The following is a 27,725-nucleotide window of genomic DNA, read 5'->3' as shown; positions in this document are numbered from 1 at the left end:
CCACACACCACATATACTACACGTACACATACATACCACACACCAAGCACCACATACACTACACATAAACCACACACACACCACTGCTCAAGCACAGGATTAATAACATCCTTAATGAATGAGAGAGACAATACTTTTTTCCCGAAGCTGCTCCTGGTTGATTGTGAAAGCACAAACCTGAGAGCGAGAGTGTTTTTCTCATCAATCTGCATTGACAGATTCATGTTTTTCTGGAAACCCTTTGATCTCTCTCTCTCTCTCTCTCTCTCTCTCTCTCTCTGATGTTAATGAAATGATTGCTTGAAGCGTGTGAGGGCTCTTTTGTGGCCCATGCGGTGCGCACGCATCTAATTAGCATGGGCACTTCAGACAGAGAGCACATCCTGATTATTCATCTAATTACCAACATCAGTACACACACTCTATCTATCTATCTATCTATCTATCTATCTATCAGTCTGTTTTCAGTGTTTCTATCATAATTTCTGGGTTTTATCTTGTTTCTATTATTTAGCAATTTGCCTATTTATTTCTTTCCGTTGCTTCATGTTATCTGTTTGTCTATCTGGTCTACTCTGTTTTCTATTATGCAAGGTTCAGTGCTGCAGATTTTGTGTGTGTGTGTGTGAGACCTCAAACACACATTAAAATACACTAACACACTCTGACGAACCCAGTATGTACTGATGAAGTGTGTGTAAATGAGTATGGTCTTTAGTGCAGTGTGTTACAATCACAGAGCAGTGGGAGAATCAGCTGCAGCCGTCACATCGCATACACACTCCAGCAGGATATCTTTCTCTCTCTCTCTCTCTCTCTCTCTCACACACACACCCCTCTCTCCCTCTCTCTCTCAGTCCCAGGTGGTTCTTCACTTCAGCACACCTGAGCTCTTTCTCCTCGTTTAACCAATCACCAAATCTCTCTTTCTTTTCACTTTTGTTCCTCTGCTATCTGTGTGATGTGTATATCTGCATATCTCTTTATCATTCTGTGTATGTAAGTGTGTGTCTCTGTGTGCGTGTGTGTGTGTGTGTGTGTGTGAGAGAGAGAGAGAGAGAGAGAGAGAGAAAGATGAAGTGTCTCTTGTCCACAGGGTCCGTGCATCTCGATCATCCAAGACACAAAAAGCTGAGGTGATGATGTCATGTAGTATTTTTATTCATTTATTTTTACTAATTGAAATTTCTGACATGAAGTTGCTACAAATTCTCAGCATTAATATGTTTGTCCGATATGTGTGAATTCTCTCTCTCTCTCTGGAGTTTTACTCCACAAAACAGTAAATGTGTTGTATACAATGCTGCAGTATTATATATATATATATATATATATATATATATATATATATATATATATATATATATATATACGTAAGTTTCCTACAAACCTGAGGTAATCTCTGTATAACTACACACAGCATACAGCGAAGCACAGACAAACACACCGACCTTCCTACAGATAAACACCATGCTACATCTCATGCTAATAAATAAGTGTGGAATCTGACATCAGTCCCATCTACAGTTTATTTTGTAGTAATTAAATATAAACGTTAGGAATAAGATATTAAAGAGTACACTGAGTACACACCCTGTGTTCACACCGTCCTGACATGTGACAGTGTGTTTCGTCAAAAACCAGGGTTGATCAGAGTGTGTCGCAGTGTGTGTTTGTGTTAGTTGGGTTCAAATAGCAGGTCGTTGCTGGTGTTGTTGTTGCAGACTCCAGGGAGAAGGTTAAACTGCTCTTTGTCTACATCGTCCACTCGCTTCTCCGTATTCTCCTTATTCTTCTTATCCTCCTTACAGACCTTCACCGACTGCTTCCCCTCCAACCAGTACGTCACCATGTCCCCTTTACCCTGAGAGAGAGAGACAAATACAGAGACAGAGAAGGAGAGAGAGAGACGGATTGAGAGATAAAAAGAGATAAACAGAGACGGGGAGAGTAAGATGGTGAAAAACAGAGAGAGAGAGAAGGAGCGAGAGAGAGTGATGGATTGAGAGATAGAAAATGATAAATAGAGAGATGGGGAGAGTAAGTAAATAGAGAGAGAGAAAGTGAGAAAGAGAAAGAGATGAGAAGAAACATAGAGAAAAAGAAAGTGAGAGAAACGAAGAAAGAGAAAGAGATGGGAAGAGACACAGAGAAACAGAAAGTGAGAGAAACGGAGAAAGAGAGAGATGGGAAGAGACACAGAAACAGAAAGTGAGAGAAATGGAGAAAGAGAAAGAGATGGGAAGAGACACAGAGAAACAGAAAGTGAGAGATGGAAAGAGAGACAGAGAGAGAGACGGAGAGATGGAGAGAAAGGAAAACTGCACATCAGACCACATGTAGAGTGACCTGTGGTTGTGTGTTATTAAGGAAACTCGGGGAACAGAAGCCACTGAATTTCCCACAGAAGCTTTTCAGATGAGTGAGGAAGATATTCAGCGTTTAGAACCAGATTATAATGCCATTAATACGCAGAAAGTCTGTTGTTTTAGAGCGAAATGACACAGACGACTGCAGGATTATCGCGTCCTCACTGCATGTGTCCCAGTTTGTGTCTCTATAACAGCCACTCGTATAGCGTTGGACGTCTCTGACTCTCATTAGTGCTTTGCTGCGGTGATTAATCACCTGTCGTTCGTTACTCATCATTACTCACTCTCTTTAATCCTCTGAGACGCCCGATGGGATTAAAACGCACGTTTTTCTCACTCGTGTTCTCTTCCTTGCCCATTCATCATCTTATATCTGAGCGCTGATTAAAATAGACGAATCCACTCTTCTGAATTCTACTGTCTGATTTTTGGTGTTCATTAATAATTGTTTTGGTTTGATTTGTTTAGAAATCACACAGATGGGATCCCGAGCATGGAGAACGCAGAGCTGGTGGTGAACAGAAGGTAAGGATTGAGAATACTGTTGATGTTGTATGTGACTCACCTTGACCTGTAACACTCCTCTGCAGGTGAGTGTGTATCCCCCGATCTCCTCCAGAAGGTAAAACGCACTGGAGCTGCACTGGATCTTCAGAGCTAGGGTGTACGGATGGATAAATAAGACCTCATGTTTTTCTAAGGTTTTTAATTATTTCTTAAACGAAAACGAGAGTTTGTGATGTGATGTGCATGTGAGAAAAAATCTCATGAAAACAACTCGTTTTTACAAGAATTTTTTTTCAGCATGTATGTTTTTGTTTTCTTGACATAATGACATCATTTACATGATTATTGTTTGTAAATCAGCCACAACATGCTGTAATACTGTTCTTCACTTCTGATTGTGACTTTATATGCAGTTTATTTGCATCTTTAAATAGTATGTTACACTGTTGCAGATATTAAATGCAGATTTATTGTGCGATTAATGAGTAAAAGTGTAGTTGTAGAGTAAGTGTGTGTGTGTGTGTGTGTGTGTGTGTGTTTACAGGACACAGTGAGGTTAGCACCGCTCTGAGTGTGATAGTTTTTACCTTGACTCGTGGACTCCATGCGTGATGCTGTGTTTACGGTGTCTCCAAACAAACAGTACCGCGGCATTTTAGTCCCGACCACACCGGCCACCACCGGGCCTGACCAACACACACACACACACACAGCGTGATGTTAGACTGGAAACAATTCCACTATGACTCCAAATGTGTGTGTGTGTGTGCACGCTCTTGCCTGAGTGTATTCCTGCACGAATCTGTAGCTGTGTTTGGGGTTTGTGTGGGATCCTGAATGTTTTGCACACACACACCAGATCCAGGGCCATGCTGGCGATTTCAGACGCGTGGAGGATCCCATTCTCACGCGGCACACCCGACACCACCATATCTACACACACACACACACACACACACACACACATCATACAGCTGTATATCTATATATCCACACACAAATATCTCTCTACATTAGAAAGAGAAACGGGTTGTACAGGCGTCTCCGATGGTCTCCACTTTGTAGACGTCGTAATTATCGATGATTTCATCGAAAGTTGTGTAGAGTTTGTTCAGGAAGTCGACAACCTGGTATGGAGTGCTGGTGCTGGACAACTGCGTGAATCCCACTATATCACTGAGCAACATGCACACACACACAAGGTGTTAAAGCAAAGTCATTACTTTAATTAATTCTTACTGCTTTATGGACTTATGGAGCTTACTGGCAAATGTAACTAATATTTCTCTTTATTTGATTGTTTTTTTTAAATGAATATATGATTATTACCTCTACTTCTATTTCTTAATCTTATTCTATTATGAGATTTTGTGTTTCATTTTTGAAAGAAGCAAAATTATCTGCTGATTTCAACTTGAAATGAGAAAAATGTCTAGATTTAGATTAAAGGTTATATTTGTTACGTAATAATCGCAAACTATAGATAACTTTTCCTTTAAGATATCTTCACTCACTAAGGATAATTTTTTCCTGGTGTAGGATGAACTTTTGTTTTGAATTACTTTCCTTTAATGAGACAATCTAACGTTGCTATTACTCACGTATACTCACTGTGTACACAGATCAGTGTCTCATTTAAATAGTTCCTGAGTTCATTAATAAACAAAATTACAGTAAAAGTAAAAAAGACAATAGTGTTTGTGTGTGCTTGTGCATGTACCTGAAGTAGACGGTAGCGCTGACGTAACTCTGAGCCTGAGAGTATTTCCCCTGTCTGAGATCATCAGCTACCTGCTTTGGAAGCATACCTTCAACACACACACACACACACACACACACACACAGAGAACAATGATGTGATGGTAGTGTTGAAGGATTAGAGTTGGGCTTTAAACAAAAAAGGACAGAGCTCATAATGAAGCTTTATGAGTTGCTTGTGTGTGTGCATGAGTGTGTGTGTGTGTGTGTGTGTGTGTGTGTGTGGTGACTGGTGTGTATTAACTGTAGAGCAGGCGGTCAGTTTTCTGTTTCTCATGCATCAGATCCTGCGTGCGCTCTGCCACTAGAACCTCCAGGTGTTTACTGTACTTCTCCATCTACACACACACACACACACACACATACAAAGATTAATTCGATATTATAGATTCCTGTGTGTGTGTGTGTGTGTGTGTGTGTACTCACCAGGTTCATCATCATATCCACTGGACTGACTTTGTGAGGGTTGATCCTGTAAACAAACTTTCTGATTTGCTCGAAGGTCGGCCTGTGGGCGGGATTATGGGAGCGGCATCGACGAATCAGCTGAGGAGCAGGAAACGAGGAATAACGATCCGGAGAGACAGACGAAAGCGTTTTAGGCCAAATGGCAAAAAAACTAATAATTTTTTTGATATTTTAGGATCGTGTGTGTGTGTACCTCTGCGTACTCAGCAGGACAGGGACAGGTGTTATCAGCTTTCCCAGATATCAGCTCAGGAAGCGGAGGACACCAGGCACTCTCTACTGAAGTGTCCTCCACCTGAGGGAGAGAGACAGAGAGAGCGAGGAAGAGAGAGAGAGAGAGAGGAAGAGAGAGAGCAAGAGATACAGAGAGACCGAGGAACGATAACGTATAAGAACGAGTGCATTATTATAAACCTGCGCTACTGTCAGAGCTGCTGTTATAGAGAACTAATCACCAGCTTCTGACCCAATCACCATCCAGAACTCAGCAGCGCCGTGGTGTAAATATATATATGATATTCACACACACACACACACACACACATACACACACACACCAGTACATAGACACTCACAGGGACAGGATCACTCCTCGTGGCGATCTCCAGCAGAATAATCGAGTAACTGAAATAAAAACAGAGCAAAAATAAATAACAGAACACATCCTGTTTAATGAAATATTTACACTGCTGATACTGTGCCTTGTGGGGACACACACACTCAGTATCAGAGGTGTGTGTGTGTGTGCGTGTGTGTGCGTGTGTGTGTGTGTGCCTGAACACATCTCCAGTTAGTGTGGGCTCCATGTTTCCGTTCTGAGCTTCAGGAGGAGTGTACACATCCCTCAGCCTCAACTGGTAGGTGGTGAGTGGCTCAGCGCAGTCTTCACGCCGATACACACACAGGCCGTAATCTAACACACACACATCATGATACACAAAGTGGCAAACTCTGACTGTACTGTAAACCAAAGAAAACCCAAATAAAACCCACCAAGTGTAAAAGGGAACAATATTAAATTCAAAACATGCTAACCTACAGGTCAGATGCTAACAAGATGCTAATAAGTGAATAGCTAGCTGAGTAACTAGCCTGCTAGCTAATGTGCTAGCTTGGTACTGTCATAACTTATCACGATATCTGTCATTTATACTTATTAGCTATAAAATACTCTGTAGGAAATCTAAGCTGTTCTTTTCTTTCAGGTTGCTTACTACACTGTTCTGCTAGCTTGTGGCTTAGCTCATGTTAGCTAGATGACTAGCGTTATAACGTTTATAATTGGGTTTAGAATCCTGTTTAAGTTAGCTCGTGTTAGCCAGCTGGCCAGAATTATTATTTAAGAGATTATGATATTTATAAAGACTGTGACCATTTAAGAATAGCTTTTTAAATAGTTAGCCGTTTATATTCTTAACACACACACACACACACCTTCATGCTGCACCAGAATATACTGATGCAATCAAAACATGCTTAGATTTGAACGATCCAGCTGAAGTTCGAGGACTCTCGAGGACAGTCTCATAGGTTTTATTATTAAAAAAAACGTTCAAGGACTGGTTCAAGTCCATGCTAACCCTCAAACACTTTCACGTCTGACTTACCAATTACATCTACGTAGTGTAAAACGTGACATTTTGATTAGAACAATTTCCCACAATGCAACAGTGTTTAAAAATTTAAAGTGAGCATTAGATTAACGTAGAATTTGTGCTGTAAATGATTCTATATAAATATCTACAGTATTTGTGTAACTTTCTAAAAACAAACAAAAATATTCTTTAAACATCGTTATTTTATAGGAAACACTTTTACAAGACGAGTGTAACGCGCTTTCTAGAAAATTGAAATGTTCTCAAATTCTTATCTTTTTCAACGTTTAATTGTTTGTTTACAGTTACATATATACATTGTATAAATAATACAGGTGTGTTTTATCAGTCAATTATAACACACACACACACACCTGTGATCTTACACACCCAGCGGTCATCGATGACGCAGTTAGATGATTTGAGTCTGCCGTGACAGATCTTGTGCTGGTGCAGATACGATATTCCACGTGCGATATCCGTCGCAAACGAGAACCTACAAACATCAGACACATTACTGTCATTAACGACGTGTCCTTTATAGATAAATGTTTTTAAAAGTACGAGATATGACACAAATAAAGGATTTTTTTTCTGCAAAGAACAAGATTTTAGATTTTTATTTAAGCATATAAAATTGAACTACGTATTTTACTATATTATATTTTAATGATATAAGATTGTAATACAGTATAGTATTTCACGTTATTTTATATATTTATATTATACTTTATGAAAAAGATTTTATAGCACACTTTATATATATATATTCAATGTACATTATTACATTATATTTTACATACATTATATAATAACTTATTATATATTTTATATATTTATGTAACATTTATGTATTTTTATACCTATGAATTTCCTTTGCTAAAACTATTTCACTATTTTTTCAGTAAAATGAAATAGCCAAATAAATGTATCAAATAAATATAATAATCTAGCACGTTAACACGGCTAGCTAATGTTTTCAGATAAAAGTTTTCTTTATGATAGAGAATGAAAGGTATCTTCTCTTATTTTCTTAAGAGAACACCACAGAACGATTTAATGTTTCTTTATTATTTATTTAATAGATAACACTTAAAAACATATAATGATTTATTATATTATGTTTATAACACACTAGCTAACATAGCTAGCTCATGTTTTCAGATTAGCTAACCATTTTTCAGCTAACCCCAGCCAAAACATACACAAACTATTATCATTAGAACTATTTACATTAATGTAACAAAATGTAACTCTAGAACCCTTTAGCATAGTATAGTTAAAGGCTCTTCAGCTTAAGAACACTTAACTATACAAAGAACCATTTTTAATCCTGAGTGTGTACCTGAAGCCCCAGTTCAGCGGGATCTCTTCGTTCAGCAGCACATCGTTCAGGCTGCCTTTGGGACAGTACTCCGTTACTATGGCAACGTTGGGCACCTCTACGCAACCTCCGAAAAACTTGCACAGGTTTGGATGGTCGAGTTCTCTGAGGAAATTTAGTAATAATGCAAGTTTCTGTTTAATTTAGGCAACACACGGCACCAAGAACAAGACATTTAACCACAAGAACATCAAACAGATGCAAATTTGTTACATGGAATGATTTAAAAATGAACAAATTATGAAAAAAGATAAGTAATGTTTCACATTAAGGGTCACATAGTAGTAATTTATTATACTGTAATATATACGTAATACATTAATTATTAATATTATTATTATTATTGTGTGTGTGTGTGTGTGTGTGTTAGTTACCTGACTTGCTTGACTTCCTGCCTGATGACCTTTGACAGAGAAAACGTCTTCGTTTTAATCTTCTTAACGGCGACAGTTCGTCCATCACTAAAAATTAGCAAGTAGGAAATGTGTGTGAGTGAGTGTGTGTATTATTATTATTATTATATATATTATATTATAATATATATAATATATATATTATATATTATATATATATATATATATGTGTGTGTGTGTGTGTGTGTGTGTGTGTCTGTGTGTGTGTGTGTAAATATGTGAGTGAGTGTGTGTATATAGTATGTGTGTGTGTGTGTGTGTGTGTGTGTGTAAATGTGTGTATGAACGAGTGCTTACTAGATGCTGGTGTGTGTGTAAAGCTGTTTGCGTGAGGCTTGCATGCCGGTACAGGAGCTGAGTCCCGTCACACAGCTGGCGTTGGAGTCAATGTTGAAAGCCGGAACACTGATTATACTCCCCATCGTCTCCTGGGCAACATGGTCTACACACACACACACAGACACACATAGAGTGAGAAAAAACCCTGACATCCTATATACACCAACATCCATGCTACCCTGCTATGACATCTACACATCCGGTTCTACCAAAGCTATAATACAGAACTCACACAATACACACACACACACGCACACACTCACACGCACACACACACTTACCCTGTTTTATTTCGCTGAAATCTATGATCCAGCTCTCATCCCACAACAACTTCTGTTTTTGATACCTAAACCACTACAGATAGAACAACATCAGTGTCACTGTGTGTGTGTGTGTGTGTGTGTGTGTGTGGTGTGTTCTCACCATAGCAATTGTGAAGAAGCTGATGATGATGATGGTCACAATTAGCCCAATAGCGGCACGTACTGAAGCACTCAGAGGACAATCACCACAGTCAGCTGGGCACGTGGAGCAGCTCTCCTCTTCCAGACACACACCGTCACCACACACTACACACACACACACACACACACACACACACACACACACACAGTTAGCTGGACATGTTCTCTTCCTGATACTCACCGTCACCACACACTCTCTCCCACACACACACACACACACACCCACACATAAGTTGGACACGCCATGATTCCTCACACACACCATCACCATAAAGCTACTGAATCCCCTCGGCTGAAACAGTCACACACACTTTTCACACACACTCTACATGAAGAACAATGTTACAGTACAGATGGTGGGCAGGACGGTGCTCTTGGCCTCCAGAGCCACTTGCATGTTCCCCACACGGATGTGCGCGATCAGAGACGTCAGACCCTCGTGGATCAGAACCACCTACACACGGGAGCGGGGCATACAGGGGGAACAAGAATGAGGAAATCACGCAACAATTAATTAATACTTTAATCATGTGTGCAACGTTTCAGTTCCATGTGAGTGTGTTGAGATGATTGTAAAGATGTTTGAATCAACCTGGATAACCATGTGAACCCTTAGAGCACAATATCTTCACAACCCCCACGGATCCACCAAAACAATTGGATAGAGCCCGGCCCCAGGCACCCACGTTGACTTTTTTCTCTCACTTTGACTTCCCTGAGTAACTCTGCCTATTAGCCTGGTGCTAAAGCTCTGATTATGCAAGCTGATATCTGATATATATATATGCTGATTCTGCGGAAAGCCAGTGCATGGAGCAGATGAAAGTTAATGGTCCTGCTCAGGGACCCAACAGTGGCAGCTTGATGGTACCAGCTTACACAATCTTCCATTCAGTAGTCCAGAGCTCTAAACACTGAACCACCACTGCCAGAACATTGGCCCACAAACCCATGTTGTGGATGATGGTAGCTGACCTCCAGGCCTCAGTCCTGGTTGCTGAGTCTTCAACAAGGTCCTGGCTGTTTGATCTACTTTTAGACAAAAGCTAGTCAAGGAGGCCCTCGCTGTTCCACCCAGTCATCAGCCATGTACAACAACTGCACCAGCACTCGTTGATGAGGGAACTTTACAGCCCTTAACAGCCCTTAACAGCAGTGAGGTTGTTATTGGCAACTTGGCAGAACCTCAAGAAGACTGGCCCAGTGACCTAAACGGAAGGCAATATGGAAGCTGGTGATAGAGCTTTGGGATTCCCAGTGTTAGGACCTGCTGGGGTTAGACACACATATCTGGAGCCTGGCTGGAAAAATGCTGAAGCTTGGAGAAATTGAGATGCTTCAAGTCTAGCCCAACTGCCTAAGCATAATGGAACCCTGAGGTTCTGCAGTGACTTTTAGAGGTTAATGATTGACGTCTACCCCTTGCCCTGGTTTGAGAAGGTCATCAAGTGCCTTGAAAATTTGAAATACTTCTTGACTTTAGTGCTCATGAACAAATATTGGCAGGTGCCTCTGGTTTTAGATCTCATGAGCTTTTAGCAAGGTTCTGGTAGTACAGGGTCCCTCTTTTGGGCTCTAGAAACCTGCCAGTGACTGGACGATGGACGCTGTCCAATGCTGCTTTCCTTTCTGCTATTTAGAGGACATTGTAATCCACATAGCGAGCTTGATAGAGGATCTCTGATTCCTTCGGATAATATAAGAAATAGGATTGGGTCTCATGTCCAACCCAGAAATGCCAGCTGGTTTTGGCAGAGTGTCTCTACCTGGACCACAGGATTGACCATGACCTCCTGAGGCATCGGGGAAGGAAAATATGGTGTCTACAAATTCTTATTCTTCTTCTCATAAAGATCTAACAGTGAAATGGATGCCCATCACTGAAGCCTTCTTCATCCAGATAAAAAAAATGCCATGACTTTAGACCTTATTAGACTCTCGCCCACAGAGCAGTCGTGGAGAAGGAGACACTCGCCATCAAGAGGGCCATTAAAAATCTGCTCTGTTACCTCACTGTGTCCAACCTCTCCAAGGTGCACAGATTAAGTGTGAATCTGTCTCTGTGTGTTATTATGTTCAGGATTTCATGTTGTGTGTGTGTGTGTGTGTGTGAGAGAGAGAGAGAGAGAGACCTTGGCAGTCCAGTTGGTTTGGGTCATTTTGCCTGATGTAGAGATGGTGTGTGTGAAGATTTTGCCGTCATCAGGAATCCACGGGCCACAGATCCTCTCTTCCGCGGCTTGCTACAAAGCGAGCGAGAGAAATTTACATGTGTGTGTGTTTGTGTGTGTTTGTGTGTGTGTGTGTGTGTGTGTGTGTGTGTGTGTGTGTACCATGTAACCCATAGGGCAGGAGTGGATGTTAGCGTGGTGAATGCAGCAGTTCTCTCCGTTTGCATCTTTCCAGTTACTGGGACACTCCTGTTGTTCACAGAAACGCCGAGCTTCATCAGCGTCTTTGATGGACCTACAACACACACACACACACACACACACACACACAAGAGATGGAGGGAGAAAAACAAGAGAGAGAAAGATAAAGACCCAGAAATGTAAACAATTTAAATATAAACAAAGAGAGGAATATGGAGTGAGGGAAACAAACTACAGAGGAAAAGAGATAAAAGGTGGAGGGAAAATTCTAGAAAAAACACAGATAGAAAGCGAGAGCCAGACAGAAAGAGAGGTTACAGACACACGGATGTGTGCATACCTGTGAATGAATACATCGTGCTCCACGGCCCACCGGTAAAACTTGTCATTAACCGTTACTGAGTAAATGACGTTAAACTCCTCACCGCTCAGAACCTTCTCTGGAGGACGCAACACCCAGGCCATCTCTAATCCTACTCACACACACACACACACACACATACACACACAAATCACCATGGCATCACAAAGTATTAGTATTAGTTATTGAATAACATTTGATGTTTTGTTCCAAGTGTAATTCATTTTTCTGTGAGCTCTATGAGATATTAATGTACATTAATCAGTTTGTTAAAAATCAATAATGCATATGATGTGTGTGTAAATGTAATGGCACCTCCACAGTCGATCATGTTCAACTCATCCGGTTTCTCCAACGGCCAGCAGTCGTACTCGCTGTTATCCAGATCATGCCATCCCACAACCACCACGGCGAATAGGAACTGAGGACATGGGAGAAAGAAAGAAAGAAAGAAAGACAATAAGGAAAGAAAATGTCAGGAAGTAGGAAGAAAGTATTGTTAGAAAGAACAACAGCAACAACAATAATAATAATAATCTTTACCAGGTAAGTGCATCCATAATGACTGAATGGATTCATGTTGATGTGATGGAGTGATCAAGCTCTGTTCAGGATGAGTGCATGTTCAGTTAATGTGCAGAAGAACCAGAGGCACAGTGATGAGGAGAAGAAGGGGGCGGGACTTCAGGAGGAGGAGTTAGAGCTGTGATCTAAATGTCACCTTACCTACTGTTCCCTACATTACACATTTTCGTGTTTTTTTTTTAATTTAATTATAGGTCACAGAATCACCACCACCACCATCATCATCATCATCATCATCATCATCTGTGTCCCCAACCACACACACTCTATTCACTGTATAGGCCACATAAACTCCATCATCAGTCCGCTGTGGGCGTGTCCCAAACCACACACTTGTGTTTATTTCACTAAACTTTTGGACATGACTTTAATGTGACTCTGGTGTGGTATATTTTGTAGTAAATACAGTGAAATCTCAGACATAAAACTGCATTACACTCTTTTAAAATCATTTAAACACAGCCACAAATATATGTAATAAATGTAAATATATGACATCTACTTTAATTATCAATGGTTTGAAGGATCCTTACACTAATGTCCATAAACGGTGAATAAAATAACAATTCATTCACTTTTCTAATTGTTAAAAGTCATAATTTTAACTCCTGTCGTGGAAATTAGACAACAGTCGCAGACTTGTCCTCTGAAGGTAAAAAGGTTTATTACAGAAAGATGGTCAATACAGTACAGAAGAAAGCAGGATAGAATAATGAGAGCGCTCTGAAGTGCTTGTGCTGAACCACTACTATATATATGAAAAGCAGAGCATGACACACTTCTGTGTACCAATAAGAAGCAGTTTGAGGCAGTTCAAACAGGCTTTCTTTTAGGGTCTTGGAAGATGTGCAGACGAACCTTGAACAGAAGAACATGTTTGTGTCTCTGTATAGCAGATAAACATTCTGTACTGATCTCAGTGACATGACATGGCCTTCTTAGGCGTTATCCTCTGATGAACAGAAAAAGAACAAGAACAAAACTATTACAAAGTAAAAATGAGTAATTTCCCTGACATTTCCCCCATTTTATCATTACAAAATATGATAACTAAAATTAACAGAGAAATTACTATGCTGTGAATACATCAGAACTTCAGAATCCTTTCACGGTTCAACTGAATTCATCATGAAACAGACATAATGAAGGCGCTAAGGCTGTTTTTGTGGATATAAAGTATCCTGTTGTCAAGCAAGCTTATTTTAGAGTGAAATGAGAATCATCATGGTCAAAGGAATATTTACAATAGACGTGAAATGGATGTCAATGGGTCGTCATCGTCAGTGTCGCTGGGAGGATCTAGTTCCCAGTCAGGTTTAAGATACAGCTCAGGTTGGTCTTCATAACGGTCATAGTTACTTTTTGTGGACGTTTTAATTAGCATCAGTGTTTGGTCATCAGTCATTGCTCTTAATGAGTGGAGGAAACACCCCCACACACAGGAAATTACACATGGAGCCATGATTAAAACAAATAGAATGACGGTGACTATAGGAACACAAATGGTCAGTATCCACGACCTCCAGTCCCCGAAAAACAGAGTTCAACCAATCAAGCCCGAACTCGCTAGCCTGCGGAAGGTTGCATATCACAGACCGCATGTGTTCAATGATAGAATAACCATTATGTGTCTGCGTGACGAGGGGACATGTGACGTTGTGTGGGTAGCACTGTTGACAATGATTCTTCTGACAAAAGGCGATACAAAACAGTTTACAGAGGCGGCCAATATCTTGGCATATGGGCTTTTAACTACTAATTGTCGTCCAATCTGCAGCAATAGTCCACTAAAGAACTTTGCAGGCTTATGTGGGATCTATAGAAATCATGTCGCCTTAGGCACTTAGTCCCGTCACCACGATCAGCTAAATACCAAATTTTCCCCATTTTTTTTTCTTTTTACACCTTCTATAACTTTCAAAGTTTTAATCAATTTAACCTGCTATGAAAATCAAGTGAATATGCATTCTCGTGCACAGACAGAAAAGGTTCAAAATGTGTGCCAAATCTCTAGACATTCAATTAATCATATAACCTATAGGTTCAATACAGCAAACCTTAAGAATGTAAAAGAGTTTACCTGTGAGGGTGACTCCACATACAGCAATATGGTAGGACTTACAGTTTTCTCTTCCCTTCTTTTTTTTAAAAATAATAATTATTATTTTATTTTTTATATCAGTAAAATTTACTTGTGCGTTAAATTTGCCAAATATATCATGTATCGCTGATGTAACGAGTCAATGGGGCATGCCACTTGATAATAACCTGCCGCAAAAATACTGCACCTCTTACACTTCTTAATAAGTACTCTCTTTACTTATTTATTGCTCGAACCGGACTCTTTCCATTAGCAAATATTTTTACCATTATTATCTCTCTATATATACCCATCTGTATATATCTTAGTTTTGAAGCTGTGATCTAAGAAACACCAATATCTCTGGCGTCACAGAGGCCTTCGCCTTCACCTTCCTGGAACTTCTTATAAGAAATCGCTCCATGTAATACTTCTCTCAATGTAATACACGCATTTCTTATATCATTGACTCCTTTCCATACAGACAGCAATACACAATGACTTAATAAAATTCTAATTCTAATTGTAATTCTAAATTCTTGATGATTCCTACCAGTCAGTGGTAAGGCTCCTCCGGTTTGCTTGTTGCCCAGAAAAGCTGAAACGACTCACGCAGCCCAACCAGGAGATGCCACATTGTCATGGAAATTAGACAACACTCTCAGACTTGTCCTCTGAAGGTAAAAAGGTTTATTACAGAAAGATGGTTAAAACAGGATAGAATAAAGCAGAATAGAATAATGAGAGCGCTCTGAAGCGCTTGTGCTGAACCACTACTATATATTTGAAAAGCAGAGCATGACACACTTCTGTGTACCAATAGTTTGAGGCAGTTAAACAGGCTTTGTTTTAGGGTCTTGGAAGATGTGCAGACGAACCTTGAACAGAAGAACATGTTTGTGTCTCTGTATAGCAGGTAAACATTCTGTACTGATCTCAGTAACATGACATGGACTTCTTAGGCGTTATCCCCTGATGAACAGAAAAAGGACAAGAACAAAACTATTACAAAGTAATAATTAGTAATTTCCCTCACACTCCCTAACTTTAATTTTTTTTAAATTAAGCTAGTAGGAAATACACAATCAAGAACCACGGCTCACAGGTAGGAATGAACATGGACAGAAACTAATTGTAGTCACTAATTCCACAAAATGAGATAATAATAAAATATCCACAGATTATACATTCATCCATCCATCTTCTATACGGCTTATCCTACTGGGTCACAGGGAACCTGGAGCCTATACCAGGGAGCGTGGGGTACAAGGCAGGGTACACCCTGGACAGTGTGCCAATCCATCACAGGACACAATCACATACACATTCACACACTACAGACACTTTGGACATTCCAATCAGCCTACCATGCATGTCTTTGGACTGGGGGAGGACCCGTAGGAAACCCCCGCAGCACAGGGAGAACATGCGAACTCCACACACACAGGGCAGAGGTGGGACTCAAACCCATTTTTAAAAAGGGGGGGTGCTTATACACACTTCACAATAAGTTGTCTTTTTTTATTGCCAAAAGAAACCAGATGTGTTATACATTTCATTAAAAAAAAAAAGATTATACAAAATGTTTATTTGATGTGCATAAAAACAACGTGGCACTTCCGGTTTCAGGTGACCAGACTCAGCAGTTCTGAAAGCTAGTAATACATTAGCCATGGAGTGATGTAGTGTGTAGTAACATTACTGACCATAACGTTTAGTAAATAATGTGTTGAATTGTAGCTAAATACACATCACAAAAAAATTAACTAAAACACATACAGTGACAAACAGAATCATTTAATAATTTCCCAATTAATATCTCTCTTTCATACAGCTACATTAGTTCCTCCTAATCTATCTATCTATCTGTCTACAAAGTGAAATGTTTCGTTTCTGTTGTAAAATTTAGCTTAAAAACGCAAAACAAAGGGTTTAAGTCTAAATATCAAGGTTATAAGGTTATAATATTTTAATTCTTATTTAAAACCATTTGAACGTTATCGATCATTAAAACCCATTCATATCCAGCGGAATTCTTACATTTTAAAACCCGGTATTATACTACCACTTAATGGACATTTAAGGAATTAATTTAAAATGTCGCCATCTAGTGTTTAAATATATATATAAATATGCATGTTGGTGGAAACTGTGTTGCACTGCCATCTAGCGGTGAAAGGGAGAAATGTAAACGGATAGAACACTGCCATCTCCCATCTAGCGATGAAAGGGAGAAATGTAAACGACTAGAACACTGCCATCTAGCGGTAACACAAATAATTAACTATGCGGTTTTGTCAGAGTGGACTCAGACTCGCTTTGAACGCCACAGAAAAGTTCAAGCCCCATTTCCAGCCTCCAGAATGACTGATGAGTGTAGTGAAGATCATCACAGAGCGATAATGATACACATCTGAAACAGCGGATTAAATCTGGAGACTGAGGTGTGAAGCAGCTCTGGGTATGTTTACTTTGCATTTACTCATTCATTAAAAAAGGTAATATCTTAGCTAACACCTGGAGACTTTATTTTAAAAGGGCTGGTTTTATTTTAGAACACACGGGATTAAAGGGCGTCAGTAAACTACAGTGAACGTAGAACTATAGCTAGACTAATTTCTCCCTATTCCCTGTATTACTGCCCTTTCATAGGATATAAATTAATAGACCTTTGCTCCCTGTGTAGTGCACTAAACGTCCGTTTGAGATACAGCCCCGGGTTAGGCAACTCAAACAAAACCTAAAATAACGGAAGGTTATTTTACTCTTTGTATGTTTGTTAGTTAGCTGGTTAACGCTGGTAGATGTTAGCTAAGAGTTGTTTTTTTAATGGCTTTTTCAGTTCAAGTCTCTAACTGACGTCAAAATGTTAAAAGTTAAATGAACGCTACCATCACAACCGCCATGTTTCCCCCACCCACATTCCGACATCTCCGTTGTGATTGGTTGGTGGAATTCCAAATCCCGCGCTATGATTGGTTACAATATCATGTTTGGCGTCAGGCCACGAGTAAACCGTGTTTGTAGCCAATCATAGTGCGGGAGGCGGGATTTAGGGGAATACGGGTGTGGAAATGATGACGCCTCACCAGCCATTTGCGTTTGAGTGTTTTGTGAAATACTGAATGAGCGGGTTTAATGTGTATGTGAACCATGAAACAGTGTTATAGTGAGTCTGCTTTAGGATCTGAGATGAAAATACTGACGATAAAGAGTAGAATTTAATCTTTATTGAGATGTAAAGGCAAACATAGTCATTAGAATAATCATCTCAGATTAGCATGTATAGGGAATAACTCAGATATACTCGTGTGTGTGTGTGTGTGTGTGTGTGTGTGTTGGGTAATGTGATTATCTGTATGACGTTTATTCCACCCTAGCACATCCCCAAGTGTTTTCTTCCTCTGACACCACAGCAACTTAAGAATGATTACCATTTTTATTTATTAAAAGAACAACATATACTTTTTTTTAATCCGTTTATAATTACATTATGATGTTATTTGAAACGAGTTAGTTCCTGTTCTCGCTTACGTTAAAGCAGCTATAACCTCTTGCTCCCTCACCAGCCCTCTCTTTATTCCCTCTCTTTATTCTCTCTCTTACAGTTAATGAGACAAAATCGCAGCTTGTCACGTTACTGAGAAAGCGCAACACCTACTAAACCACTGTTTAATGATTTATTCTTCCTGGTATCTCAGAGATGGGGAAGTATTTCTTCAGTGAGACGGAGATCAGGAGCTCGTGGGAGCAGGTTCTGGCTGCGTTCTGGCAGAGATACCCGAATCCCTACAGGTACTGATCCATCAGGTACATCAGGAACATCTCACACCATCTGCAGCCTCCATGTTCACCTGTATCCCTCTCTCTCTCTCTCAGTACTCATGTTTTGACAGAGGATGTGATCTTTCGCGAGGTGACTCCAGATAACTGCCTCCTTTCCCGCCGTCTCCTCACAAAGACCAATCGGCTGCCTCGGTGGGCGGAGCGAATCTTCCCTGGCAACCTTTCGCGATCCGTTTACATCGTAGAGGACTCCATCATCGACCCCAGCAGCAGACGCCTCACTACACTGACCTGGAATTTAAACCATTCCACATTAATGGTAACCGTGAAAAATATTATCATCAGATATAACTTCATATCTGACTGACGTGTGTGTGTTTGTGTGCTTGACACCCCTACCTGTGTGTGTGTGTTTGTTGTATCAGACAGTGGTGGAGCGATGTGTGTTTCATAGTGATCAGGAGAGGCCTGTTTGGACTGGACTCACAAGAGAAGCCTGGATCTCATCAGGAGTGTTTGGTCTGTCAAGGCCTATCCAGGTAACACACATGCACACACACGCACACACACAGTATCGAAGTCTCATCCAGCCAAGAGTCATAAACGTGATACTCACATAAAACGCACCCAAGTAATTCTCTCTCTCTCTCTGGATATCTGTCTCACTCTCGCTCTCTTTCTTTCTCTGTCTCACTCTCTCTGTCTGTCTGTCTATCTATCTTGCTCTCAAGTCAAAAGGTTGCTTTATTGGCATGGCATTAACATTTATATTGCTGAAGCTTGGGTACAGACTCTCTGTCTGTCTGTCTGTCTGTCTCACTGTTGCACTCTTTCTCTCTCTGTCTCTCTGTTTCTCTCTCTCTCTCTCTCTCTCTCTCTCTCGCTCTCCCTCGCTCTTGTTTCAGGAGTTTGGGTTGTCCAAGTTCAGGAGTAATCAGATGAAGGCTATTAAGGGTCTGGAACACGCCCTGTCTAAACTACAGAGTAAGTCTTTAACACTTGGTCAGAGCGGGAAGATTTGGGGGAACCTAAAATTACAGCTTTAACGCTGACTGTTACACAGCGCTGACACTGGAGACTTCTTCCAAACATGTTACATAAACACATGTCTCCTTAAAGAAAACTTCACCATGTCAATGATTATTATTTAATTTGTTTATTATCAGTGGAACGTCCGCTGTACACGTCCGCTCCCTGTGAACGAGCTGTTACTATGGAAACGATAACATATCAGAACGAGCACATTAATATAAACCTGAGCTACTGTCAGAGCTGCTGTTATAGAAAACTAATCGACTCCTTCTGACAGACACTGATGTGTAGAGGTTAGGTCAGAGATATGGTGTTGTAGTGTGTGTGTGTGTGTGTGTGTGTGGTGTGAGGAGTGTTAAAGGAAGCTGAAAGCATCGTTCCTCTTTCTGCTCTTTTTTAACATTAAGTGCCACTTCAGCCTGTTTTTTTTCTTTTTCAGTTCTAACAAACAAACTTCGCTTTCTCGAATCTGAAGTGTCCCACCCCCAACATTGTAAACATCCATGGTACTAACTGTAAAGTACGGCTTAGCCCGGGGCTGTGAGGTATGCTAAACGCAATTGGTTGTTTAAAAAGGGGGAGGAGCCACTCAGTATGTCCCGCCCTGACTTCCTGTTTCCGTGGGAATTACATCAACACTTCGAATAACACTGCGCGTTTCAAGCCACTTCACGGGGACTTTCTGAAAAAAGCGGTTATGAGAATGCATTATATATTCATTCATGAACACTTTATTAGGAACACCTATACACCTGCTCATTCAGCACAAATCAAACACGTTAATATTGACTATCGGGATATCGTGTAACCTGTATTCACACGCATTCCTGATCTGATTTGATTTGGTCTCCTCAGAAGCAGCAGCTCAGGACCATCACGCCGACACGAAGAAGACAGAGAATCTGACGGCTTCCACCAGCTCGCAAAAGCCGCAACAGTACGCCTGATAAACCCTTTTCTCATCTGCAGCAAAATCAAAGGTTTTAATGTTGTGTGTTTATCTCCGGGGGAAAAAAACCCTGTTAACCCTCAACTTTGTGCTCAGTGTGGATCAAACGTAGGAAAGTGAAGGTCAATAGTGATGACGTGAAGGTCAATGAAGATCTTTTAATAGAACACTGGGGATAAAATGCTGTGAGAAACAGATCATTATTTTCGATTATATTGTAAGTTTTGGGTTTTTTTTTAAGTCAGGACACGGTTCATGAGTAAGTTTATTATCTTAGCAGGGATTGTTAAAGCAGAGCAGTGCAGGATGTTTACTGACTAATAGAAGCATTACTAGTGGCGTGTTTATTGTGAATTAAGCCTTGTTCAGAGCTTTAAGTGAAAGCGCTGTGTGGAAACGTCCTCTTTAACGTCCTTGGCCTGGTTTCTCCCCTTCGCTTGAGCATGTCTGCTCTGTACACCAGGTACACACGCTGCATTCACTTCTCTATTCCCAAACAATGTGAGAAAGCAGGAGATAAAAACTTAAAGGATTCCAAAAAAAAAAAAAAGTTGCACATTTTACTGGATGAAACCTCAGGGACAGACATGTAATGTGTTTCATGTGTTTTAGTCTTTTGTTGAGAATGATCTGAATGTTATGCACAATGTGAGCATGTATCATATCGTTTGTATATAATATTTTATGTTTTATGCATGAGGTGTATAAGGAAGCATTACAGAAAGCATTTCAGTTTGTTCCTTATTTCCTCAGTTACAAGTTTAGACTTTCATTTAGAGGTAACGAGATCGTAGAACCGCTCTGTGAACTGTTTCAGCTTAAAATATCAATCTTAAAATGTATGTATGTGTATATATATGTGTGTGTGTGTGTGTATATATGTGTGTGTGTGTGTGTATATATATATACACACACACACACACACACACACACATATCCTTGTACACTGTTTTTAAAATGACACACTGTTTTGAACTTGTAATTAAAATGGCTGCCTGTTTGTGATCATCACAAATAAAGTCCTTTTTCACAAGCTGTGATATGAAATGTAAACTTCAATCTGAACCCATGTGTGTGTACAGGGTGTCCCAAAACTTTCTGTGTACACCAGCACCACGTCGGTTGTGCCTTCATCAGTGGATGTTCAGGTCGTGGATGTCCACTTCTTCTCGGTTGGTCTGCAGCACTTCCAGACTTTATGAATTTGTTGATAAATTTTCTGCACTATGCACTGGGGCCAGAAACCCCCTGTCCAACAGTGTGTTGTGTGATGTGTTTGCCATGTTTCTTGTTAAAGTCCATCACAACCTTCCTGATCCAGCCATGAGAATGACTTCTGTCAAAGGCTGCCTGAAAATGTAATGTAATATAAACTAAAAAGTGTTTATTTCCTCATATGTATGGAGACTTTTGGGACACCCTATATAATAACAATAAACACTGTCTAATAATAGTAATAGTAATAATAATAAAAATTCAGTTCCTGGTCTGACCGCTGGGTGTCGCTATTACATTTATTTTACTGAGTTTTTGGGTGACGTCATACGGAAGTCCTGAACCACATCTCATTAGTTTCATATTTTAACTTAATAAAATCGTTATTTAAAGATATCTCATTATTTTACTATAACTATAATAATAAAAATATACTATTTTGTTATTTCAGCTGTATATCTTACTGTATATCTTTATACTGAAGCGTGTTTATAGTTTAATATCTCATAATTTAAGTACAGTATGTTTTTGTTTTATTTTCTGAAATATTTAATTATTTCCAGATTGTATGTTGTTATTTCAAGGTAGATCGTTATAGAAAGGTTATATTGAACATTTCGATATAAGATTTAAATATAGGATTCACATTTATATTTATGCTTCATATTAAACATTTAGATTTAACATTTAAATATAACATTTACATATAGAGGTTCATATTTGATATTTAACATTTAGACTTAGATTAAATGTTTAGATTTAGTTTTGATATTTATTTTTAAGTAATTTAAATTAAATTGTAATAAAAATGGCATCATTTTCTTTATGTAAATCTTGAAAAAATTGGATGTTTTTGTAGTTAAATCTGATCAAATTGAACAAGTTTTTGTTGCACATTTTATTTTACAGATGACACCCCATATGTGTGAGGACCAGGAGTGTTGCAGTTTGGAAGCAAAAGCTAACAAAAGTGTAAGTGTGTGTGTGTGTGTGTTCACATGGTGCCTATGGTCAGATTTAGTTTTATTATCCCTCTGCCTGTCTAACAGGAAATATCTTACTGTACTTCCTGTAGCCTTTGTTCCACCTGGCATTTGCAGGATTGTTGATCCAGGACCAGCTGATTGTGTGTGTGTGTGTGTGTGTGTGTGTGTGTGTAATACAGCCAAATAATATTTTACCTCTTATTCTCCTCATGCTGATCACTGATTCCCATAATGCATTGCTTTCACAGTGCCATAAAGAGCACTGAGGGTCCTATTTCAGTGGTGTGTGTGTGTGAGAGAGCGTTTTGGACTCCAATTCCTCCTTTATCAGTTTTCTCCTGAGGCTCCCAGATTCTCGTAAATACAGGGGGTTTCTGGTCCCAGTGCATCATGGGAAATCAGGAAGTCAAATAGCCAGTGAGGAACAAGTGCTTCTTTTATTTCTTCTTTACTGCAGTGTGTGTGTGTGTGTGTGTTCAGAGTAACAATGGTTTTGGGAAGCTGCCATCTGACTGCAGGATCAAATGTTTCATGTGAAGTGTGTCAGCATTTGGCTGAAGTTCAGAGAGTACGTAACATATGGGTCAGTGTGTGTCCTCTCTCTCTCTCTGTCTCTCTCACACTCACACACACACACACACACACACACACATACAAAAAGAGAGTGAGCGAGTGAGACAGTGAATGTGTGAGAGCATGCAGTAGAGTGAGACACTGAGTCACACAGTGACAGTGTGTCAGAGTGTGAAAGTGTGTGAGAGTGAAACCAAGAAAGAGTGAGAGTGTTAGAAAGTAAGACAGTGAGACAGAGAGAGAGAAAGCGAGAGAGACACTGAGAGAGTGAAACACAGAGAGTGAGACAGTGTGTTAGAGAGAGAGAAAGACAGAGACACACTGAGAGAGTGAGATAGTCTGTTAGAGAGAGAGAGAGACAGAGAGAGAGAGAGAGAGACTGACAGAGTGAGACAGTAAGATTAGAGAAAACGTGAAAGTAGCAATGAGGGCACAGTGATGAAAATATCTCCACCCATCTCCTGGGAGTGACTACTACTGATCTGTGTGTGTGTGCAAGTGTGTGTGAGTGAGTGAGATCCCTGTGGGATCACTGGTGGTCTCTCAGCTAATTAGCCACTGTACTAATTAGACAGTTAAGTTTGGAGAGCTCAGAAACAGGACACTCGGCCTCTCAAGTGTATAACACACTCACTCGCCCAGTTTGGAAAGTCCTAGATTTGCATTCACACACACTGCTGCTGCTAGGAGGAGGGAAAGATCATGAGGCAGGTAAATGATGTGGGTCACTCGCTTGTGTGTATGCGCGCGCGCGCGTGTGTGTGTGTGTGTGTGTGTGTGTGTGTGTGTGTGTGAGACTTGAATTTTGATCAGAGAGAGAGAGAGAGAGACGCGTACAACAATCTTTTATGTTGGTGTGTGTATAAGTTTTGCTTTTAGTTTCCAGGGCAACAACAAATATGACTTCATGGTTCTTACCTAATACACACTCTCTCTCTCTCACACACACACACACACACTTGTGGTTAAAGTGGTGTCTTTGGTTTTGTTCTGTACAATAGGTGCTAACGATCAGGGCACTTAGCCGTGACACCTACATCATAATCAGAACTGTGATCTCTTTGTGTGTGTGTGTGTGTGTGTGTGTGTGTGTGTGTGTGTGTGTGTGTGTGTGGATATGAACTCTGCAGAACGCCAGATAAAACTTCTGTACCTGAATAATGGTAGCAATCATATTGCAATGCTAGTTTTCTATTATCTAGGTTTATGGTAGCAGTGTGGAGGGGCAGGTGAGTGAGACTCCTGAGGAACTAAAGAGTTCTGGAAGTTTCTGAGAGATGAAATTCTGTATATCTGGAACTTTCTCAGGAAAGAAAGAGTTCTCGAAACCATAAGAGAAACCAAATAGTCACTGAACCTTCTGAGGAATTAAAGAGTTCCAGAACTTTATCAGGTGAATTTGTTTAATTCGATTGATGCATAATTTCATTGTTTTCAAAATAAATAAATAAACGACTGATTAAAAAAATAATGAAAGTATTCAAACGATTTGCCATTGCATTAGGTAAAATGAAAATAAATTAGTAAAATGTCTACAAAGTTAACTTATCTTATAATGATTATCGTGATGATGACCTGAGGAGAAATATTACATTTGAGATGAAATTTTTGAAGGAAGGAGGATTGATCATTATGTAAATCTTGTGTTTGAAAAATCCGTGACCTTCACTATGGAAAACTCCGCCCACAATCGTTCTTGATACATAAAAAGTACTAACTCTGAACTGAAGCAAGCCTGGATAAGAGGTGGAAATGCACTTAAAGTTCCTCGGTTCCTGAAACGGTTCCCAAGGTGCACACGAGTCAATGAAATGAATCTTTGATATGACTCATTTGATTCAGCAGCGTTCAGAATCGACCAAGATCCGGATTTTTAGCCACATTTCTGTGATGTGATGCAAGACACTCTCTCTCTCTCTCTCTCACACACACACACACGGATAAATGCTAAATAAGGCATTCCCCGCCCCCCATCTTGTGTTATGTCTGAAGTGAACTTCCCTGTAGAGTGTATCACTGTGCCATCTACACTGACCCCTATAAATATACACAATGAGTATCAGCACTCATTATGGATGGCATTACATCTCCTCTGTGGCATTTCCTTTTCCTGTGTGTGTGTGTGTGCGTGTGTGTGTGTGTGTGAGAGAGAGCAGGCAGAAACACAGTCCTCATTACCATCTGGAGGATTTGTCACACACTGAGACCACTGATGGAACTGATAAGACAAGTAATGGGTTAAAATGACTGCCGAGAGAAAGAAACAATTGTGTGTGTGTGTGTGTGAGAGAGAGAGAGAGAGATTGGAAATTCTCCTCCAGTAGCTGAATAGTTTCAACAGTGTTTAGCTAGAAATAAACACTTACACGTTACCTTGACACTTTATTTTAAATATTCACAAAAACAAGAGTCCTATTTTAGTGATCTGACCACTTTATGTAATGTTCTGTTTTTATTATTGACAAAACAAAATCCAGATTCAGTTTGAAAATGAAAACAGGATCATCATCTTTTTTTTTAATTTTTAAATGGCGGTTGGCAAACCATGGAGCAGGATTTTTCTCTCTAACCGCTGTAACAGTCACGTGACTGTGAAGTATATAAGTGTACATAATTGCTGCATATTTACGAGTATTTGCTGCACTACACTTTCTACAGGCACGTCTTTTCCAGCACAGCCTATGTGAGAGAAAAACAAAACACCGGGATGGTTTTATGGTTTATTTGACGTTAGCAGTCACGTCACACCGGCGCACACTCACCTGAAGTACGATAAATTCGCACGTGGGTCCGGTGTGTAATCTGAACAGTGTGAGTCGGTATCCTGGTTTCCCTTGAGCAGTTTTCGTGCACAAACGATTCAACGAGAGACTGTTAATGCTCGGTGCAGACAGAGTTCACCGAAAGTAGCTCCGTGCGCGCGTGAAGACAGTTCACGTCGGATTTTGGAGCGCGAGAAAATCGGGGAGTAAAAAACAAACAAACAAACAAACAAAGACATCGCGAGGCACCAGGAAGGTGAGGTGAGAAGCCTCTAAAGTGTTAAATCTGTTTGTCCCCTGCCTCAGAGTCAGCAGTGACTCAGATGGTACAGGAAGATAATCACCATGGTGCTGTGATGAGCTGGAGTTACTGGTAACATACTGAAGTTGATCATTTTCCTCCAACAGCAGGACCCTGAGTGTTTTATTCCTCTTGTACCACAGCAGCTTTACCGCTGACTCTTACACAGCGCTGACATTGAAGACTCCTTTCCATACATGTTTCATAAACACATCACTCCTTCCAGAAAACTTCACCACAGCAATTATTTTTTAAAATTGATTTAATTTTTTATTTTAAATTTTACACCTGACCAATCAGGATCCATAACTCGATTTCAGCATGTTCAAGCTGTGTGTAGTTTTATTTCTCAAGCTGTTATTCTGCTGTATTATTGTGTGTGTGTGTGTGTGTGTGTGTGTGTCCGCGTGTGTGCATGCATGACCACTTTACTGGTGACGGGTGTTTCTCATGACACACAAGGCTCATTGCTGGGTGAAATATGGTCTGTATGTATGAGTGGTGTAACGGTGAGCTTGATATAGTGTTGTTGTGAGGCAGAGTTGGACACTTCCTAAACCATACTATCGCTCTCTCTTTCGCACGCACACACACACACACACAGAGTAACCATAACAATCCTTAAGACAGACATTTCCAGATGAAACACAGTAAAGTGGTGGCGCTTTACACTTGGCTGCTTTACTGTTACTTTACTTGATCAGTTCCAGATTCAGACCTGAGTTGAAAGGTTCAAAGAAAGCAAAGACACACACACACAGAGCATATTTCACATGCCTTTCTTTGTATGTGTGGAAGTGAAAAGAAATCTCATGAGAGACCTTTAAAAAACTTTTTAAACCTGATCTCCTGAGCTCTCTTCACACACACACACATAACTATTTAGTGGACACCCAAACTTTGTACGTGTTTAGAGTTTGATGTGTGTGAATGTTTAGTGTTTTGCGTGCGTGCGTGTGTGTGTTGGTATTTGGTCCATGCATATGTGTATTTGGTGTGCATTTGTGTGTTTTCTCTTTTGTGTGTGTGTGTATGTGCAGTGTATGTGCACGTGCACAAGGGTGTTATGATGTGTGTTGCCTTCCCTTTTTGTGTGTTTGTGTGTGTGTCTTTAGTATTTGGTATGTGTTCATGCTTGTCTGTGTTTTTAGCAGATGTGTGTGCGTGTGTGTGAGGGAGAAAAGTATCTTCATCCTCTCCAGCTGTGTGACAATCTGGGATATCAAACAGGAAGTAGAGAGGAAGGAGAAAGACACCACTTCCTTTTACTTTACATCCCAATCTGTGTGTGTGTGTGTGTGTGTGTGTGTGTGTGTGTGTGTGTGTGTGTCTTTGCTCTCCTAGGAAGGAATATATGCAAAATCTCAGCATGCAAAACTTCCTTGACTTGCATTCAAATTAGCTCCAAATTAGTTGGGATGGG

General features: G+C 40.1%; 2 protein-coding genes across 15 annotated transcripts in view; one reads left to right on the top strand and one right to left on the bottom strand.

The window, feature by feature from the left end:
• Positions 1 to 1,515: 1,515 nt before the first annotated feature.
• Positions 1,516 to 12,612, bottom strand: LOC128619429 (atrial natriuretic peptide receptor 2). The gene is made up of 22 exons (XM_053643607.1): positions 12,577 to 12,612; positions 12,349 to 12,454; positions 12,013 to 12,145; positions 11,634 to 11,766; positions 11,433 to 11,543; positions 9,652 to 9,754; positions 9,260 to 9,405; positions 9,118 to 9,190; positions 8,795 to 8,939; positions 8,459 to 8,545; positions 8,046 to 8,189; positions 7,075 to 7,196; positions 5,681 to 6,018; positions 5,299 to 5,400; positions 5,064 to 5,183; positions 4,882 to 4,975; positions 4,600 to 4,687; positions 3,916 to 4,055; positions 3,660 to 3,812; positions 3,467 to 3,565; positions 2,938 to 3,029; positions 1,516 to 1,864 (listed from the first exon to the last, which is right to left on the bottom strand). The coding sequence occupies exons 1-22, from the start codon at positions 12,610 to 12,612 to the stop codon at positions 1,679 to 1,681; spliced, it is 2,751 nt and encodes a 916-aa protein (XP_053499582.1). The 3' UTR covers positions 1,516 to 1,678.
• A 2,511-nt stretch (positions 12,613 to 15,123) lies between these two features.
• Positions 15,124 to 27,725, top strand: part of prelid1b (PRELI domain containing 1b) — a 32,224-nt gene continuing 19,622 nt past the window's right edge. The window contains exons 1-13 of one of the 14 annotated variants that reach the window (XM_053642566.1): positions 15,124 to 15,139; positions 15,255 to 15,378; positions 15,552 to 15,614; positions 15,766 to 15,803; positions 15,931 to 16,152; positions 17,000 to 17,159; positions 18,400 to 18,493; positions 18,578 to 18,803; positions 18,910 to 19,023; positions 19,390 to 19,468; positions 20,372 to 20,453; positions 21,548 to 21,637; positions 22,590 to 22,652. In XM_053642566.1, coding sequence (XP_053498541.1) covers positions 18,402 to 18,493; positions 18,578 to 18,803; positions 18,910 to 19,023; positions 19,390 to 19,468; positions 20,372 to 20,453; positions 21,548 to 21,637; positions 22,590 to 22,593 — 687 coding nt within the window. In that variant the 5' untranslated portion in view covers positions 15,124 to 15,139; positions 15,255 to 15,378; positions 15,552 to 15,614; ... (2 more) ...; positions 17,000 to 17,159; positions 18,400 to 18,401 and the 3' untranslated portion in view covers positions 22,594 to 22,652. Of the gene's footprint in view, positions 15,140 to 15,248; positions 15,379 to 15,551; positions 15,711 to 15,765; positions 15,804 to 15,878; positions 16,153 to 16,999; positions 17,160 to 18,306; positions 18,494 to 18,577; positions 18,804 to 18,909; positions 19,024 to 19,389; positions 19,469 to 19,650; positions 20,211 to 20,371; positions 20,457 to 21,547; positions 21,942 to 22,589; positions 22,653 to 27,725 lie in introns of those variants that run through there. The other 13 variants (XM_053642569.1, XM_053642559.1, XM_053642560.1 and 10 more) reach the window with 13 other exon arrangements.

This window comes from Ictalurus furcatus, chromosome 15 (genome assembly GCF_023375685.1).
Source record: "Ictalurus furcatus strain D&B chromosome 15, Billie_1.0, whole genome shotgun sequence".
Taxonomy (NCBI): Eukaryota; Metazoa; Chordata; class Actinopteri; order Siluriformes; family Ictaluridae; genus Ictalurus; species Ictalurus furcatus.
The sequence above is the reverse complement of the archived record's forward strand: the minus strand, read 5'-3'. Positions and strand labels throughout refer to the sequence as shown.